Source organism: Mus caroli, unplaced genomic scaffold, assembly GCF_978045245.1.
Source record: "Mus caroli unplaced genomic scaffold, Mus_caroli_1 scaffold_10, whole genome shotgun sequence".
In the NCBI taxonomy this organism is placed as follows: Eukaryota; Metazoa; Chordata; class Mammalia; order Rodentia; family Muridae; genus Mus; species Mus caroli.
This window is the reverse complement of record NW_028227265.1, coordinates 21,919,269-21,934,929: the sequence shown is the minus strand read 5'-3', so window position 1 is coordinate 21,934,929 and position 15,661 is coordinate 21,919,269. Positions and strand designations below refer to the sequence as shown.

Here is a 15,661-nt window from a genome sequence, read left to right as displayed (position 1 = left end):
TTGGAAGAGGAGCCTGTGTTGCCACCTTGGGAAGAAAGTTTCTCTGTCCCTTCAGTTGGGGGTAGCGGGAGGGCTGCAGTGGGCTTGGCTGGCAGTGGAGCACCACCGGTATTTGCGCAAGGCTGGACTGAGCCCCATTCATCGTCCTGCTGCTGTGTGCGGCTCTGTCATCCCCAGATGGAGCCAGCCAGGTCTGCAGCCTAAAGTCTGCATTCAGAACTTGATCCCCTAATACGATGATTAAATTCTAGTAAGTGAAATAAAAATGCTTGAGTGGGGAAGAGAACAGAGTCAAACAATCGTCGTTTTATTTAACTATGAAAAGTTTTTGACAGTGCACCCCCTGCATCCCGAAGGCTATGAGGACTCTCTCTCCATCTATTGCAGCCCTTCCCCTGGGACCTTGAGGCAATAATAGGCTGAAGGGGCAGTGTAAATAGTGACCCTGATGGCCCAGAGCCCCTTCCCCCTTCCCTTTCACCAGCCCCAGCACCAACTCCCCAGACAGGCAAACACAGAACACTGAGCAACTAACTGCAGGTTCAGGCAGGGAAGAATAAAGGTGCTTTGTGAAGGGAAAGGAAAACATTTCTGGGGGAGGTGAGGGGCTTGGGCATGAAAGTGCCCTCAGTCTGGGTGGATGCTGCACACCCAGGAGGGAGGTGGTGGGAGGAGGGCCGGGCCCCAGCCAGGAAGCCCTGGGCGTGGGCAGGGCTTGTGGGAATGATTTCATTGGAAAGGCCTGCGGTATTTTTTCCCCTCCTGTGTGTGGTTCTTGGAGAAAGTTGGAGGTGGTGAGGATTTCAGTTGCCTTGGCCGCTGGGCGGGAGCAGGAGCTGAGCAGAGGTCGGTGGTGAGCTGGCGGGGAGGTTGCTCTGAGCCTTCCTGCCATGCTCAGACCTGACTTCTGCCTGGAGCTCTTGCCCACCATCCTCAGGGCACCTCCAACCCCACTTGCTCTCCCTGTCCCTAGTCTTCTCGGTGTGCATAGAATTCTTTTTCTGGCTTTTCTTAAACAAAGACTTTAAAGGAGCAGATGCTGTCTGAGGTTCCGCTACATTCTCTGCTAAGGCTAAAATGTGGAAGTGAGTCTTTGGCTTTTTGACTTCTATTGGTTCGATTATTTTTAACTAGAGTTGTCTTTTTTTTTTTTTTTTTTAAACGTCTGTGTTCTGTGTTTCTTGTGTTTAGTCTTCGAGTGCTTCGACTGACCATGATCCCCTGGGCCCCCTCCCACCTGGCTGGGGTAAGTATTACGTCGTTGGCCTTCTGTTTGGCAGTCATGCCATTCTGTCCCCATCTCCTGCATGTGCTATCCCTTGAGTTTCCGTTGCACTTAAACATGTGCTGAGAAAACGCAGTTGGAATGATGGCAGTGGTAAAGCCAGTGGGGTTCGCCTGTGCAGCAGTCACCCGCCACAGCTAACACAGGAAGCTATGTAACCCCAAGAAAGAGTTCCAAGCTACTGTTTTGTCTGAGTCCTGAGTCTCAGGGTAGTGACTCGGGAATCTACCAAATCCCAGGTATTTTGGCATGTCTGTCTCATGCCCATGCTTTCTGTTTGTTGCCGATTGAGGTCGTCGTAACAGGTTTTCTTCTTTGCAGTTCAGACATAGGAGGATGGACACCAGCCTGATTTTGAGTAGTGTCAACCACTTTTGCTCATGGCCCCATTGTGAACAGAGTTGCACACTGGTTGGCAGTCCTGGGAGTGACTGGACATCCCTTGTCATCAGCAGCCGCTCCTCACCCACCCCAGACTCTTAGTATGACTTTCCGAGAGTTAAGACCTGGGCATCCATTAAGGGCGAGACAGCCATGACTTGGAGAGATTGTAGGGCTTCATGGTTATTTTAGGAAGCAGTACCATACAAAAGAAAGTGTCATTAGAAATTCTGCAGCTTTCTGAGCTGGGCAGGATTTTGTCCCTTATACCAAAGGGAGCAGCAGCTTTCACAGGAGCAAACGGGTTGCTGGGTTTCATTTCTTGGCTGGGGTATCAGAAGATGGTAAGTGCTGGCATGGTGGTGCTCACAGATGCTATTACGTGGGTGTGCAGTGCCTCTGGGATACTGTGATATCAAGCGCATCTCCAGGATGTACTACTTTGGGGCTAGATCTCAATGCAGGCAGCTGCTCCCTGACAGTAATTTAAGAGGTCCTGTCAACTCCCCTAGAGTATCAGTGAGCTCCTGGTACATTCCAGAGCCAAGAGGCTCCCCTCTCCTAGCAGGAAACATTGGTTAGTAAAAGCCTATGGATTCTTGACTTTAGCTAGGAAATCCTCATCCACACAGATGACTTGGCTGGCTCTCTGGCCCCCAGTGCAAGGTTACTGGCACCTCAAGGATTAGCAGGTCAAGCGTGAGAGCAGAACTTGGGATCCCGACATGAACGGGGAGAGCACATCAAGCTAAGCCGGAGTCTGCGCTCCCGCATACAGCACTGGAGTCTGGAGTCTGGACCTGGGTGGTTTTAGCTGTGCACAGGTGGTCAGTGCAGCTCCATCAACTGCACTTCCTTCTGCAGCTGTCTTGCTAAATGACAGTCGCCATGGAGAGAGCTGTGGAAACTGGAAGATAGTCCACAGGGGTGAAGTGTGTGAGCATGTGAGGCAGGAGAGGAGGCCTGCTCGGGTCAGTGCTATTTGTGTGGCGTCAGAAAAGCAGACACACTCCGAGAGTGAGGGAGAACAGTTTTGGCTGGGCATGGCAGCACTTGCCTGTACTTGCAGCACAGTGAGACTGGGGTAGGAAGAGCGAATGCAAGAGTTGGAAGACAATCCTGTGATGAGAACACAGTGTCTGGGGTTCCGGGTTGGGGTCTCAGGGCTGTAGCAGGGGCTTCTTCCTCCAGAATGGTGAGTGGAGTGGAAAAGCAAGGCCAGAAGAGAGATCTTGCAATGCTGAGCCTGCTGGTCTTCATTTGGCGTGAGGTCTCAGGCGCTGATGTATTCTTCCAAGGAGCCCTCATGGCTGTCCCTAACTACGGTTTCAGGGGGGACACATCCTGAACAGCCTTAACATGTGACAGATGTGACAAATGTTTACAAGTCTGTTGGCCCCTAAACTCTGGTGCCGCTATGTTCACAAACGGCTCCCATTCAACGACAAAGCTGTTCTTTGAAGGCTTCCGGTGGGTACGTAGGCCTCCACACTGTAGCTATAAAGCGAAGCAAAATGGCCAGCGGCTCAGACCACTGCACAGATCTCCCTGCTTTGTTATTGGTCTTGGCTTTGTCCCCTGGCTCGCCCCCATGAAGGATGCAGTTTACAACAGTGGCTCCTGAGCTGGGGCAGCCAGCCCCTCAAAAACCTCAGGGGGAGGCCCGGGGTGGGAATGTTTCCAAGACCAGACATACCCACTAGCTAGGCATTGAAAGTCTTCAGGAGGTTCTAGCCACCTCCTGTCCTTTCTTTTATTTGTTTTTCTGGCTTTGTGAGGGTTTGGTTGACAAAGTCTATATATAAAGTCTCAATTGTGTAGACAGCAGGTAAGGCAGAGCCACAGAGCAGACCTTAGACATGGGAACTACTCTGAGTGGTTCTGGAAGGGAGCAGGGGCTGGTGGCTCGCTCTGCATTCCTTAACCTTTTCAGTTTGTAGGTTCTTCCAGCTCCTAATTATTGTTCTTCTTTAATTTTACTGTGTCAATATAAAAGAGCAAGAGTTGTTAGTATTGCTTACTGCCAGGACAGAAACTGCTTTGAGGCCCAGGAACTGCCTGGCAAGGCGGTCTTGTTGGAGCTCACCTCTGGCTTTTCTACTCACCTAGAGCTGGTAGGTCACTCTCCATTCCACTCTCTGAGGCTGAGAAGAAGCTGTCAGGGTAGCCGTACTACACCCAGGGATGTAGCTACATCCCTGGCGCAGCAGGAAATATAGAACGCAGTGCCACCTTCCTTCTGACAGGCCAAGCAACCAGAGTTGGGAAGGGGTGACCCCTTCCCCTGTGCTTCAACAGGGGAAAGGCTCTTTGGCAAGTGTGAGTGGGCCAAGCTCTCTCCTCCTAACCTTCTGGAGCAGGTTGGTGATGGGGACAGAAATGCTAACCCATCACACAGGCAGCAGAGCAAGGGATAGATTGTTTGAATCTGATTGCGTTCTCTCTCTCTTCTCCTGTGGCAGAGAAGAGGCAGGACAATGGACGGGTGTATTACGTGAACCACAACACACGCACTACCCAATGGGAGGACCCACGGACCCAGGGGTGAGAACTAAGGCAGAGGGCTGTGAGGGATGGGCTAAGGGCTCTGTGCAGTCTAACTCCAGCTGTGGCCAAATGGCTTTTACATTTGCCTCAGAGTGCTAACATTAGGGGACCTTTAGGCCATAAATGTGCTTAATACCTCAAGAGCCTCAGGACACAAGAAGGTACCATACCTTCCTAGTGGGGGCGGGGGGGGGGGGCATGGAAGGCTAGCACAGGTAGGTACTGAGAACTTGACTGTCAAACATTGAGGGCATTCTTGCCCCTCAGAAGAAGGACAGGGACATGTGAAGTCTTGGAATTGCTAGTGAACACTGAGGCTGATGCTACCCACCCAGGACTGGCATTCTAGCCCCATATTCTCACAGCGTGGTTCTCACCAGGTACATATCCTTAGGGTGTCCCTTCCCCGATGGAAGGCTCTGCAGAGAACCCAGCCTCCAAGCCCAGGGCCAATAACCCCTCTTCTGTTTTCAGGATGATACAGGAGCCTGCCCTGCCCCCAGGGTGGGAGATGAAATACACCAGCGAGGGCGTGCGGTACTTTGTGGACCACAATACCCGCACCACTACCTTTAAGGATCCTCGCCCAGGGTTCGAATCAGGGTAAGGACCTTTACAACCACAGCCTTGTCCCCTAGTGCATCCCCAGTCGTCCTGTTAAGCTACCTGGGGAAGAGGGATCTTTATGTGTGTGTGTTCTAACCACTGCCCTCTAGTAACTGATACGATGTGTCACCACTAAGTGATGGGCCCAGGGCATTGTTCCCACGTCTTTGAGTCTCAGTGTCAGTCCTTTCCTGTGTCTTGCTCTAATATACTCCTCTTTAAATTCATGGAGCAGAGCATCCACTTTCCCTAGGGCTCTCAGAAATGGACTGTATATTTTCTAAGAAATCAGTCGGTTCCTACATATCCTTTGCTCTCGCCAGGACAAAGCAAGGCTCACCTGGCGCTTATGACCGCAGTTTCCGGTGGAAGTATCACCAGTTCCGTTTCCTCTGCCATGTGAGTTCTGGTTTGGCGGCTTCTGTGGGAGTGAATAGGGCTGGTAATTGCTGTCGGGTTGGTCTCCCAACCCACTGTTTTGGGGGGTGCCTTAGGTAGGAGCAAGATGCTTGTCCCACTCTGAGCTGGTTGTCTTGAAGGAGTAGGCTTCTAACCCTGGGGGATGGGGCTGTGTCATCGCGGATGGAAGAGCCCTTGGAGTGGGCACCCTTGGGAAGCCCCAGTTAAAAATTTTCCTTTCCTTTTCAGTCAAATGCCCTACCCAGCCATGTGAAGATCAGCGTTTCCAGGCAGACACTCTTTGAGGATTCTTTCCAACAGGTTAGAGAATATTCCTGATGCCAGGATCCTGGGCAGGCTTCCGTCCATCACCCAAAATCCTGTCTCATGGCATAAGCGTTGGTGACAATATCTGTTAGACAGTAAGCCTTAGATAGAGTCCCCTGCCCCCACATCCCTGCCTTCTGTGCTGGGGTCAGGGGCAGGATGGCCGGATGCCCTGTCTCCCCAGATTATGAACATGAAACCTTACGACCTGCGCCGCCGGCTCTACATCATCATGCGTGGTGAGGAGGGCCTGGACTACGGCGGCATCGCCAGGTGAGCCAGGGTGCCCAAAGCGCTGTACTCTAACCCATGTCCCCTGGCTTCAGGGCCCACGTTGAGAAAGCTCCCTCCTCGATGCTGTTCTTTCCCTGAGTTCTCCTGTATCAACAGGAAGGGCACTGGCATGGTACTCACAGGAATCTCTTGGGCTGTGAGTGTAGCTCAGTTAAGACAGGCTTTTTTATTTTACCCTGCAGGCTCTGGGTTTGTTCTCCAGCACCACATAAACCAGGCACAGTAGTTCACACCTGTAGCTGTAGCACTTGAGAAACAGAAGCAGAAGGATAGGAGTTCAGGGTTGTCCTTGGCTACGTGGTGAGTTTGATGCCATCATGAGTCTCAGGAGACCCTGTTCCCAAAAACAAAGAAGAAAATCCATTCATAAATTTCTCTGGCTAATATCAGTAAGCTACGAATCAGGGCCAGGCCTCAGCCCTTTCCATTATTAGATTATGGGGATGCAAGAGACTTGGGCATGGTGTGTGGTTCTATGCCAGCCTACATGCCATTTTTCTATAGTTAAAAACAACTTGGCGTTGTATCAGTGGGCAGAGGCTAGCTTTTAAGGTCTGCAAGTGTCCCTTAAAATCAGCCCCTGGCTTTCCTTCTATTTGATGCAGCCAGAGTAGGTTAAGTCAGATTTCTCAGAGCACATCTGGTATGTCTAAGCATTGCCACTCCTGCTGCATGTCATGTGTACCAGTCAACAACATTAAAACAGTTGGTATAAACCCTAAAAGAACCCAGAGCACTGTGTTACCTTCACCCTACAAAAGTTAACAGGCTCTTTGGAAAAGCATTGCCGTGGACAACAGGCAGAGAGTCCTAGCAGTGGGAAGGGGCTTCTTGGCTGTGGTGACCTCTCATCCTGCTGACCTTGTGGTGTGGGGCTATCATCTGGCTTGGTTGGGCTCCCCGCCTCTGACCCTGCTTTGCTGGTGGTGTAGTCTTCTGTGTTGACCCTTCTTGCTGGTGGTGCAGTCTTCTGTGTTGACCCTGCTTGCTGGTGGTGCAGTCTTCTGTGTTCATCCCATCCTGCAGATGAGTTGTTCTGTTTTCGGTGGTGACCTCTCCAGGCTGTGCTTGGTGGGCATCTGGTGTGGCTCCCGCCCTGTGTGTCTCTCTCTGTGTCCTGCCAGTGGTTTTACCCTATGGTAGGTTACGTCATGCTGTTCTACCACAGGGTAGAACCACGGACAGGGTACTGGAGCACCCTCTGCATCGAAGGACTCCATCTACACAGCCACAAAGCCCAGCAGCCAGGGGCTGGCCCCCTTGACTACGATTCCCCGATTGTTCCCCAATTGTTTAGCTCAAGCTCTGAAGGACCCTGAATTCTGGCTTGAGGCTTATATGTAGGGTGCAGATAGATGCTAAGGCATCTATTGGGTGGGTGTTGGTTGAGATGAATGGGTCCAAATTTGGGTTAGGGTATGCTGATGGGTTCTAGGGTGAAGGGAGGGAAACCTGCAAGTGAGGTACCTATGGGGTACCCTGAAGGGATGAGGTGTCGAGGCCAAATGAGTCACAGAACTTTGAAGGTTCAGCTTTTGGGAAAATGCTACTGTGTATTCTTTACATTGCACTGCATACCAAATGGGGTGGAGCAGGGCGCTTACTGTCATAGAGCAGAAATGTTGTTGTAGTACATTTATCTATCTATCTATTTGGGGGCATAGGTGTTTAGGGGTTCTCATGGATCGTATACCATGTGTGGAGGTCAGAGGACAACTCCTGGGATTCAGTTCTCATCTTATGTCAAGTGGGTTCTAGGGATTACACTTGGGTTGTCAGGCTTGGAAGCAAGAGCCTTTACCTGCTGAGCCTTCTTGCCAATACAGCCTACAGTGCTTTAAAATATTAACTTTGTATATGGTGCACAGTCCGCACAGTGATGCATGGTAGCCCTGGGTGTGAGGAGCCACTTTGCCATCCAATGCTCTAGATATTGTAGCATAACTGTGCCCAGGGGGCTGACAGGCACACACACGGGCTTTCCTGAGCACGAACTTCAGGTGCTGTCCTCTTCACCCAAGACCTGGGATAAGCTGGCTCACTGACCCCCCAGGGCCCGTGCATTCAGGTGGTCTGTCCCAGCAGAACCCCAGCTGCTGTGCAGAGGGTCCCATTGTCCTGTCCTCTCTTCCCTCACAGAGAGTGGTTTTTCCTCCTGTCCCATGAGGTGCTCAACCCTATGTACTGTTTGTTTGAATATGCTGGGAAGAACAATTACTGCCTGCAGATCAACCCGGCCTCTTCCATCAACCCTGACCACCTCACCTACTTCCGCTTTATCGGCAGATTCATCGCCATGGTAACCCCCAGGGATGCCTCCCTTCTTCTCTTCCTCTTTTGAGACCTTGGGAAGGGCAGCCCCAGAGGAGGCTGGCTCTAGTCACAGTCTAGTCAGCAGTGACATGAACAGCAGCCCTCGTGGACCAGGGTCCTGCCCCCTGCCCAGGACTCACTGTGACTCTTCTCTCCTCACATCATTCCTAACCTGGAAATTTAAACAAACCAAACCAAACCCCAAGCTGGCTGGCTGTGGAGGACTGAGAGATTTCACAGTGGCTGACAGCCTAGGCCTATCACAGCATTTCTCATTTTGTGTAGAACTTACTGCATAGAAGCTCAGGGACTTCACCTGAGTCTGTAGGAACTTCAAAGATGGAACTGAGCCAAGCAAAGCCCTACCGGTAGGGAAGGAACTTTTGGGGATGTCTGACTGAGACCCTGGGCCTTCTCAAGAGAGAGAGAGAGAGAGAAAGAGAGAGAGGAGAGAGAGAGATATCGGCATGGGCTTAGATGAGAGCCACAGTGAACTGGCTGGTACACAGCCAGGGGAGTCATCTAGAAATATAGGCTCAACCGATTCAGTCGGCAGTGGGGCAGTCCTGCCATGTCCTCTATGATCCACATGAGCAGGGAGCCTGCGAAGCTGTGGTCCTATTGTGCTCCTGCGAAGCTCTGGTCCTACTGTGCTCCAGTGCCAGCTTTTCTAAGTCGAGGTCCCAAGTCTTCTCACACTTCCATCTCTGGATTGCTAAGGGACCTACAGCTTTGTCACTAAATATGGCCATTCTTATCATCTGAAAGGCCTTAACTAAGTGCTTGCAATGGCTCCAGAAGTGGGCACATTCTTCCTGGGTCTGAGACCTACCTGGCCTAGCATCCAGCAAGGACAGAACAGTGAAAGTCCCAGACTGTTACTCACTGCTGGCGGCCAGCTAGCGCCAGCCTCAGTGTCTGCATTATTTTTGGCCCCTTGTGCCACCCTCTCAGAGTGCCAGAGAGCCAGGGCTGCCACCTGGAGCTGTTATGAACAAGTTTTCTCTGGAAATGGGGATAGGCCTTTGCTAGAAGCAGGAGTGGCCTGGCTGGTGTGCTAGGCAGACAGTGGGCCGACGTTGCCCTTCCCTGTGGTTTTTGGTGTGGGATGAATCTGTCCCTGTGTCAAGTTTTAAAAAAGTCAAAAGAAAAAAAGAAAAGTAGAAAGTGGTGTTTCCCAGGTCTCCCTTTAGCTAGGCCAGCTGGCTCTCAGGGAGGAGGGCAGCCATCAGCAGAAAGGCACCTAAGTCCTCCTCTGCTGCCGTCCCAGGAAAGTGAAGCAAGCCCTTTGCTCCGTCTCCTCCTTGTCCAGGCTCTGTACCATGGGAAGTTCATCGACACAGGCTTTACTCTCCCTTTCTACAAGCGGATGCTCAACAAGAGACCGACTCTGAAGGACCTGGAGTCTATTGACCCTGAGTTTTACAACTCCATTGTCTGGATCAAGTGAGTCCTGGCTTGCCCTGTGCTGATGGAGCGGGGCTCTCGTGGGCCAGTTGGCACCCCTGGCCTTGGTTTCCTAGGTACCTACATAGCCTCTCTAAGGCCTATAGAGCTTCTAGTTGTCCTGTAGGACAGACAGATCTAGAATTCTCTCCCTGCAGCAGAAAATGTGCCAAGGTCAGGGTTCCTGGTCACCTGTGAGCTCCTAGTGCCTCTCGGGGGGGGGGGGGGGCAGTGAGAAGTCAGGCCAGTCGGGACAGACCTTGGTAAGATGGACATTTCCCTCTGGCCTCCTGTGTCCTAGAGAGAACAACCTGGAAGAGTGTGGTCTGGAGCTGTTTTTCATCCAGGACATGGAGATTCTGGGCAAGGTGACAACCCATGAGCTGAAGGAGGGCGGTGAGAACATCCGAGTTACCGAGGAGAACAAGGAGGAGTATATCATGTGAGCCTCTGCCTGGGGAAGGGAGCGTATTACAGAGGAAAGGAATCTATCTACCCTTGTGTGTGTACAGTGTGCGTGTAACCAGGCTCCCAAAGTCCCCACAGACTACAGGTATATCCCAGGCCTGTCTGCCTTGGTTGGTCCGTAATGACTTGAGCTATGGGATGTGGAGCCTCTGGCCTTGGGTGCTAGTCTCGGTTGGGCTCCTGCATTCAAGAGGCTTCCCAGCTCCAGGTAACTTTGTAAAGAAATACAAGGCCTGGATACTGCCATCTCTCCTGACCTCTTTTTGTCCAGTGTGTTTCAGCCTTCGGGCTCTCTAATGCTGATATACAACCCCAACCCCACTCGGGTTCTTTAGGCCTCTTGGTCTAGTCCATTAAACCTTACCTGGGTGTCTGAGGTCCAGCAGTTAAAAGGCATGATGTCCCCGGCTCCATCTTTGGTTTTAGGCTGCTGACTGACTGGCGATTCACCCGAGGCGTGGAAGAGCAGACCAAAGCTTTCCTGGATGGCTTCAATGAGGTGGCCCCTCTGGAGTGGTTGAGATATTTTGATGAAAAAGAGCTGGAGGTGGGTGCCAAAGATTGGGGGCCCTTGACCTCAATGCTTTTAGGGTGCCCCAGCTCCACGATACATACCTACAGAACTCGCACACCAAGTCCCACATTTTGGCAGCTAAATGCAGCAGGATGGGAACTATCACCTGGGTCCTCAGCCCAAATTTCCCTATGCTTAGAGGGCAGGGCCCTTAAATGTCCTGGCACAATAGCAGGTTGAGAAAGTTTGGGAGTCTGATGGTGAGAGAGGCAGTTCTTCATGGGCACAAGGCAGTGCCATGGGGAGGGCGTGATGTGGGCTTGCTGACACGTCCCTTCCTGCAGCTCATGCTCTGCGGCATGCAGGAGATAGACATGAGCGACTGGCAGAAGAACGCCATCTATCGGCACTACACCAAGAGCAGCAAGCAGATCCAGTGGTTCTGGCAGGTGCGTCTGGGGTCCCAGCTCCCCTGCTGGGCTTGGGGCAAGAGTCTTGCAGGTTATCAGTTACCCACGGGACATGAGACCTATCTACACCCCAAACTCAAGGCCCTTCATCTTTGACACATTCCTCTCCTCCCCAACGTGGAGAAGTCTGCAATAAACATACCTCTGGACAGAATAGAGGTTGTTGTGACTAATTGTCACCAGCTTGTGTGACAGAGGTTGTCAGTAGTTGGTCTGGGCCTGATTGCTGGGAGCCAAGGGGCCTGTGTCCAGGAAGTTGAGCTGCAGTTGGCTGTGTGGTCTCCTCCAGTCAGATGGGGTGAGAGAGAAGGTCCAGGGAGACGCAGCGAGCTCACCATCCTCTGAATGACCTGGTTCCTTTATTACAGCTGTTAACAAGGAGAGTGTGCAGCTACAGATATCCTGTGGGGCGTGTGTGTGTGTGTGTGTGTGTGTGTGTGTGTGTGTGTACGTAAAAGTTTTGTAGGTAAAACTTTTGAGAAGAAGCTGGGCAGTGGTGGCGCACACCTTTGATCTCAGCACTTGGGAGGCAGAGGCAAGTGGATTTCTGAGGCGATTTATCACCTCAGGTATTTTAAGATGTTCAGTCAGTGACTTTAGCTCCTTTGTTGTAATGTGCAACCAGCAGCATTGGCCACCTCCAGGACAGTTTATCTCCCCAAGAAAAAAGCCCTTTGGTGGGTGTCCACCAAACAGCCACTCCCAGCCTTAGTTAAGTGTCTTTAAAAGCAGAAGTGGGGACAGGGAGTGGTGGGATGACAGACCCAGGTATCCCATGGGACCCTTGTGAAATGTTCTACAAATATCCTTAGAGAAAGCATCTTTGAAGGTCCCGGATTGGTGTCTGTGTGTGTCGGGTTGGCCTGGAAAGGTCCGATTAGTCTGACTGGGGATGTCTGTCTGTCTTGTGGACCTCCAGGTTGTCAAGGAGATGGACAATGAGAAGAGGATCCGGCTACTGCAGTTTGTCACGGGAACCTGCCGCCTGCCTGTTGGGGGATTTGCCGAGCTCATCGGTGCGTTTCCTTCTGCCCTTCTGGGGCCCTCCCTGGGGGAGGGACAGCATGGGGCAAGTGCAGCTGGAGCTGGGAGGGAAAGAGCTGTGGCACTTGGTTACTTTGGGAAAGGCCATCTGTGTTGACACAAAGTACACGTTGCCTTGAATGACAGGGAGCAATGGCCCGCAGAAGTTCTGCATCGACAGAGTTGGCAAGGAAACCTGGCTGCCCAGGAGCCATACGTGGTGAGTTTGCCGGGAGCTGGCAGGCTAGAGCTGTAGGCTGGTGGGGGCAGGGCACCAGAGCCCTGGCCTCCTCCCGGGGCTACTCCTCTCTCTCTGTCACAGCTTCAACCGTCTGGACCTGCCTCCCTATAAGAGCTACGAGCAGCTGAAAGAGAAGCTGCTGTACGCCATCGAGGAGACTGAGGGGTTCGGACAGGAGTAGCTGGGGCTGCTCTCTCACACCCTCTAGCACATGTAGTCCTGAGTCCTTCCTGCCGGAGATGCCACCGGCTGTACAGCCCTCGCAAGGCCCCTTTGGATAGTGGCCCTGCACGAGACTGTGCTTTGATCATTTCGGTGACTGAAGAGTCTGACCCCAAGAGGCCTTGGGGACCCTTTTTTTCTCTCTGATGATGGCAGTCTGGAATAAAGCACTGTCACCTTTGACTCTATTACCTGTTGCAAAGCCAGAGGGCTGCCCTCCTCTGCAAAACTGCCCCCTCACTAGAACTGAGTCTGGGTGTGTGTGAGAGTGTGAGGGAACATGCCCTGCCTTAGAGGGCTGCCACTGAAGCTGGGCCTCATATGTCCCATGAGGATCTAGGCCTTGTGGAATGGCTGGCTGACTAAACCCAGAAAGCCAAGGCTCTCTGCCAGTGGAAGAGACTTCACTTTTGTAGACCTTCCCTGGAGTCCATGGAACAGACCTAAGGGAACAACTGAGCATCAAAACCGGCTTTGCTTTACTTCCTGGCAGGCTGCAGCCAAGGGGACTGAGCAGCAGGCACCCAATGCCACCAGCTCGTCTCTTCCTAGCAAGCAAAGGGTTAAAGAAGCCATCACCTGCGTGTCAGTGGGAAGGAGACAGCAGAGCTCAGGCTTTGCCCTTTGACAGAAACATAAAGACACATCCACATCCATGCATAGGGCTCCTTCCTGTTGTGTTGTAGGCATGCTCTTCTCACCTGTCAAGGACCTGGTGCCCTGGGTAGTGGAGGGCTCAGCCCTCTTGATCTAGTAGCTTCCCAAGCAGCTGCTCCTCTCAGGAGCCTGCTTAACACTTGCGCCAGCTCAGAGGCCTGCCTCTGTGGTCCAATGCATCTCCGCTATGCTCAGATGCTGACGAGACTCCTTTGCTAGACTCCCCCAGTTAGGGCCTCTGCAGCTCATGGTGGCTTAAAATGGAGAGCATCTTGCCTGGCCAAGTGTTTGTGCTATGTGAGCATGAGGCTTTATCTGACTGTGGAAGAAGACACTAAGAGCCAGCAGAAGGGCCTGAGCTGCCTCATTAGCGTGGCTTCATTTGGGGAGCTCCTGACAGCGACCCAAGTAGGCGCCCAGCCCCTCTCGGGTACCAGAGTGGTTATAGCAGCACACTCCTCAGCCGGGCTTCCCGAGATACACTAGCTCTGGGACACCCCAGGCATGCTCTCAAACTAGTCATGGGGCCTTCTGAGGACAGTCCCATCCTACCTTTGTCCTTCCCTGGTACAGCCTGTGACCCTGGCACATTGCACATGCTGATCTGAGTGGCTCTGTTCACTGTCGCACACCCCTTCCTCTCCCATGCAGTCACCTCAGGACTCCCGACATACATCACAAAGGCTGCTCCATGGCTGGGTGTGGGACCAGATGCCAGCAAGGTATGGAAGCATCAGGCTCACAGGGGTGTGTGTGCGCATGTGTGTGTAGCAGAAGTGTGTACAGAGAGGCCTGTGCTAGCTAGCACCAAGTTGGTTGACAGATTGTTTTGTGATGCTTGCTCTGCCTCCGGTATTGCTAGTTTCTTGTGCAATAAAGAATCAGCAGCCATGGGTGGTGTCAGTGTAGCTGTTTATGCATATTCTGTTGCAAGAAGAAAGAGACTTCCATTCCCACAGGTCCTCTAGAATCTCCAGACCAAGAGAGTCTCCACAACAATAGTGCTCCAGCCTTGCTGCCTTTGCGAGTTTGAGTACCAGTAACCAAGGTAGCCTGACTTCTGGAATAGATGGTAGTCCTTCTAGCTGAGGCGAGTGACCTCTGGTCACTGTGTCATACTTTCTGTATACCTGTTGTTCATTTTGGAGCAGGAGAGCTGAGATTTGGGTAGGGCTACCATCCATTCAGGAAATGGCTCAGGTTGCATGAGCCCATGACAAGGGGTTCCCTGATGCAGAATTCAGGGTCATACCTTTCTTATCACTCAATTGTTTTGACTGGTAAGGCTTCAAAGATGGAGCTGGGTATGGTAACTCATGCTTACAATCCTAGCATTTAGAAAGCTGAGGTGGGAGGACTGCTTCAGGTTTGAGGCTAGGCTATACAGAATGCCCCTGCCTCAATAAATAAATACAAAAGACAGAAGGGAGTAGATAGGGCGCAGTAAAGAGTGTTTATGTCTTGCAGAGGACCCTGGCTAAGTTCTCAGCATCTACATAGCGCTCACCATCTATTACTGAAGTTCGAGGGGTTATATGGCCCTCTTTTGATCTCTACAGGCACCAGACACACACACACACACACGGTACACATACATACATGCAGACAAAACATACTTGTATCAAAAGAATTTTTTAAAGCCAAACATGCATGGGCTAGATCACCATCGGATGCCTAGATGTCAAATGACTCCCATGTTCTGTGTTGATTCCAGGAGGCAGAGGCTGGCTGCCTTGCAGTTTTACTGACCAGTTCACCTCTGTCAGTTCCAAAGCCTTCTCCCTTTCTCATTCCCTCACCCCTGTCTTATTTTGGGGTGTGAGGACTTAAAAACAGGTCTGTGTTCTTGCTAAGTATACAAAACCTAGCTCTTTGCCCTTCCAAAGGGTTTTTTCCCACTTGCTGAGGAAACATTATATTTTGATAAAATTATGAGGAACTTTCACTGATACACAAAAGTTTCATAGTAAAGTTTGTGTTGTTTTGTTTTCTTGAGATAGGGTCACACTATATAGCCCTGGCTGTCTGGGAACTCACTATATAGACCAGGGTAGTGCCAAACTCCACAGCATGCTGCCTGCTTCTGCGTCTGTTGTGCCAAGCTGTTGAGTGACTTTTTTCATTAATGAGATGTGGGTGGCACTTCTCATGTTGGTCACCATGGGTTTCACTCCTTCACTGTCATGTGTCATTCATACCGTGAACGTTCTGTAGCAGGCCCATTGCATTCCCGAGGTGAGCTGCGCACGGATGGTCCAGCCGCTTGCCAGTGTCTGCGTAGCTTTGTCCTATGACCTCAGGCGGGCCCCTAGGAGACACTCCTGGAAGCTAGATTGGTGTGCACGGAGGGTTTGTTAGGTTTTGAGACCGTTCTTGCCATGAAGCACAGCTGGGGCCTTGATCTTCTTGCTCTGTCCCAACCACTGGGATAGCATGCACGCGCGCACACACATATACACACACACACA

At 51.8% G+C, this 15,661-nt stretch overlaps 1 protein-coding gene across 1 annotated transcript in view; it reads left to right on the top strand.

Annotated features, from left to right (window-relative positions):
- Wwp2 (WW domain containing E3 ubiquitin protein ligase 2) overlaps nucleotides 1-14,084 on the top strand; it is a 116,877-nt gene extending 102,793 nt beyond the window's left edge. Inside the window, exons 11-24 of the mRNA XM_021171082.3 lie at nucleotides 1,192-1,246; nucleotides 4,129-4,210; nucleotides 4,688-4,816; nucleotides 5,143-5,218; nucleotides 5,468-5,539; nucleotides 5,730-5,818; nucleotides 7,979-8,138; nucleotides 9,465-9,598; nucleotides 9,900-10,040; nucleotides 10,493-10,613; nucleotides 10,925-11,029; nucleotides 11,970-12,066; nucleotides 12,221-12,293; nucleotides 12,396-14,084. Coding sequence (XP_021026741.1) covers nucleotides 1,192-1,246; nucleotides 4,129-4,210; nucleotides 4,688-4,816; nucleotides 5,143-5,218; nucleotides 5,468-5,539; nucleotides 5,730-5,818; nucleotides 7,979-8,138; nucleotides 9,465-9,598; nucleotides 9,900-10,040; nucleotides 10,493-10,613; nucleotides 10,925-11,029; nucleotides 11,970-12,066; nucleotides 12,221-12,293; nucleotides 12,396-12,495 — 1,434 coding nt within the window. The 3' untranslated portion in view covers nucleotides 12,496-14,084. The remainder of the gene's footprint in view (nucleotides 1-1,191; nucleotides 1,247-4,128; nucleotides 4,211-4,687; nucleotides 4,817-5,142; nucleotides 5,219-5,467; nucleotides 5,540-5,729; nucleotides 5,819-7,978; nucleotides 8,139-9,464; nucleotides 9,599-9,899; nucleotides 10,041-10,492; nucleotides 10,614-10,924; nucleotides 11,030-11,969; nucleotides 12,067-12,220; nucleotides 12,294-12,395) is intronic.
- The last annotated feature ends 1,577 nt before the right edge of the window (nucleotides 14,085-15,661 follow it).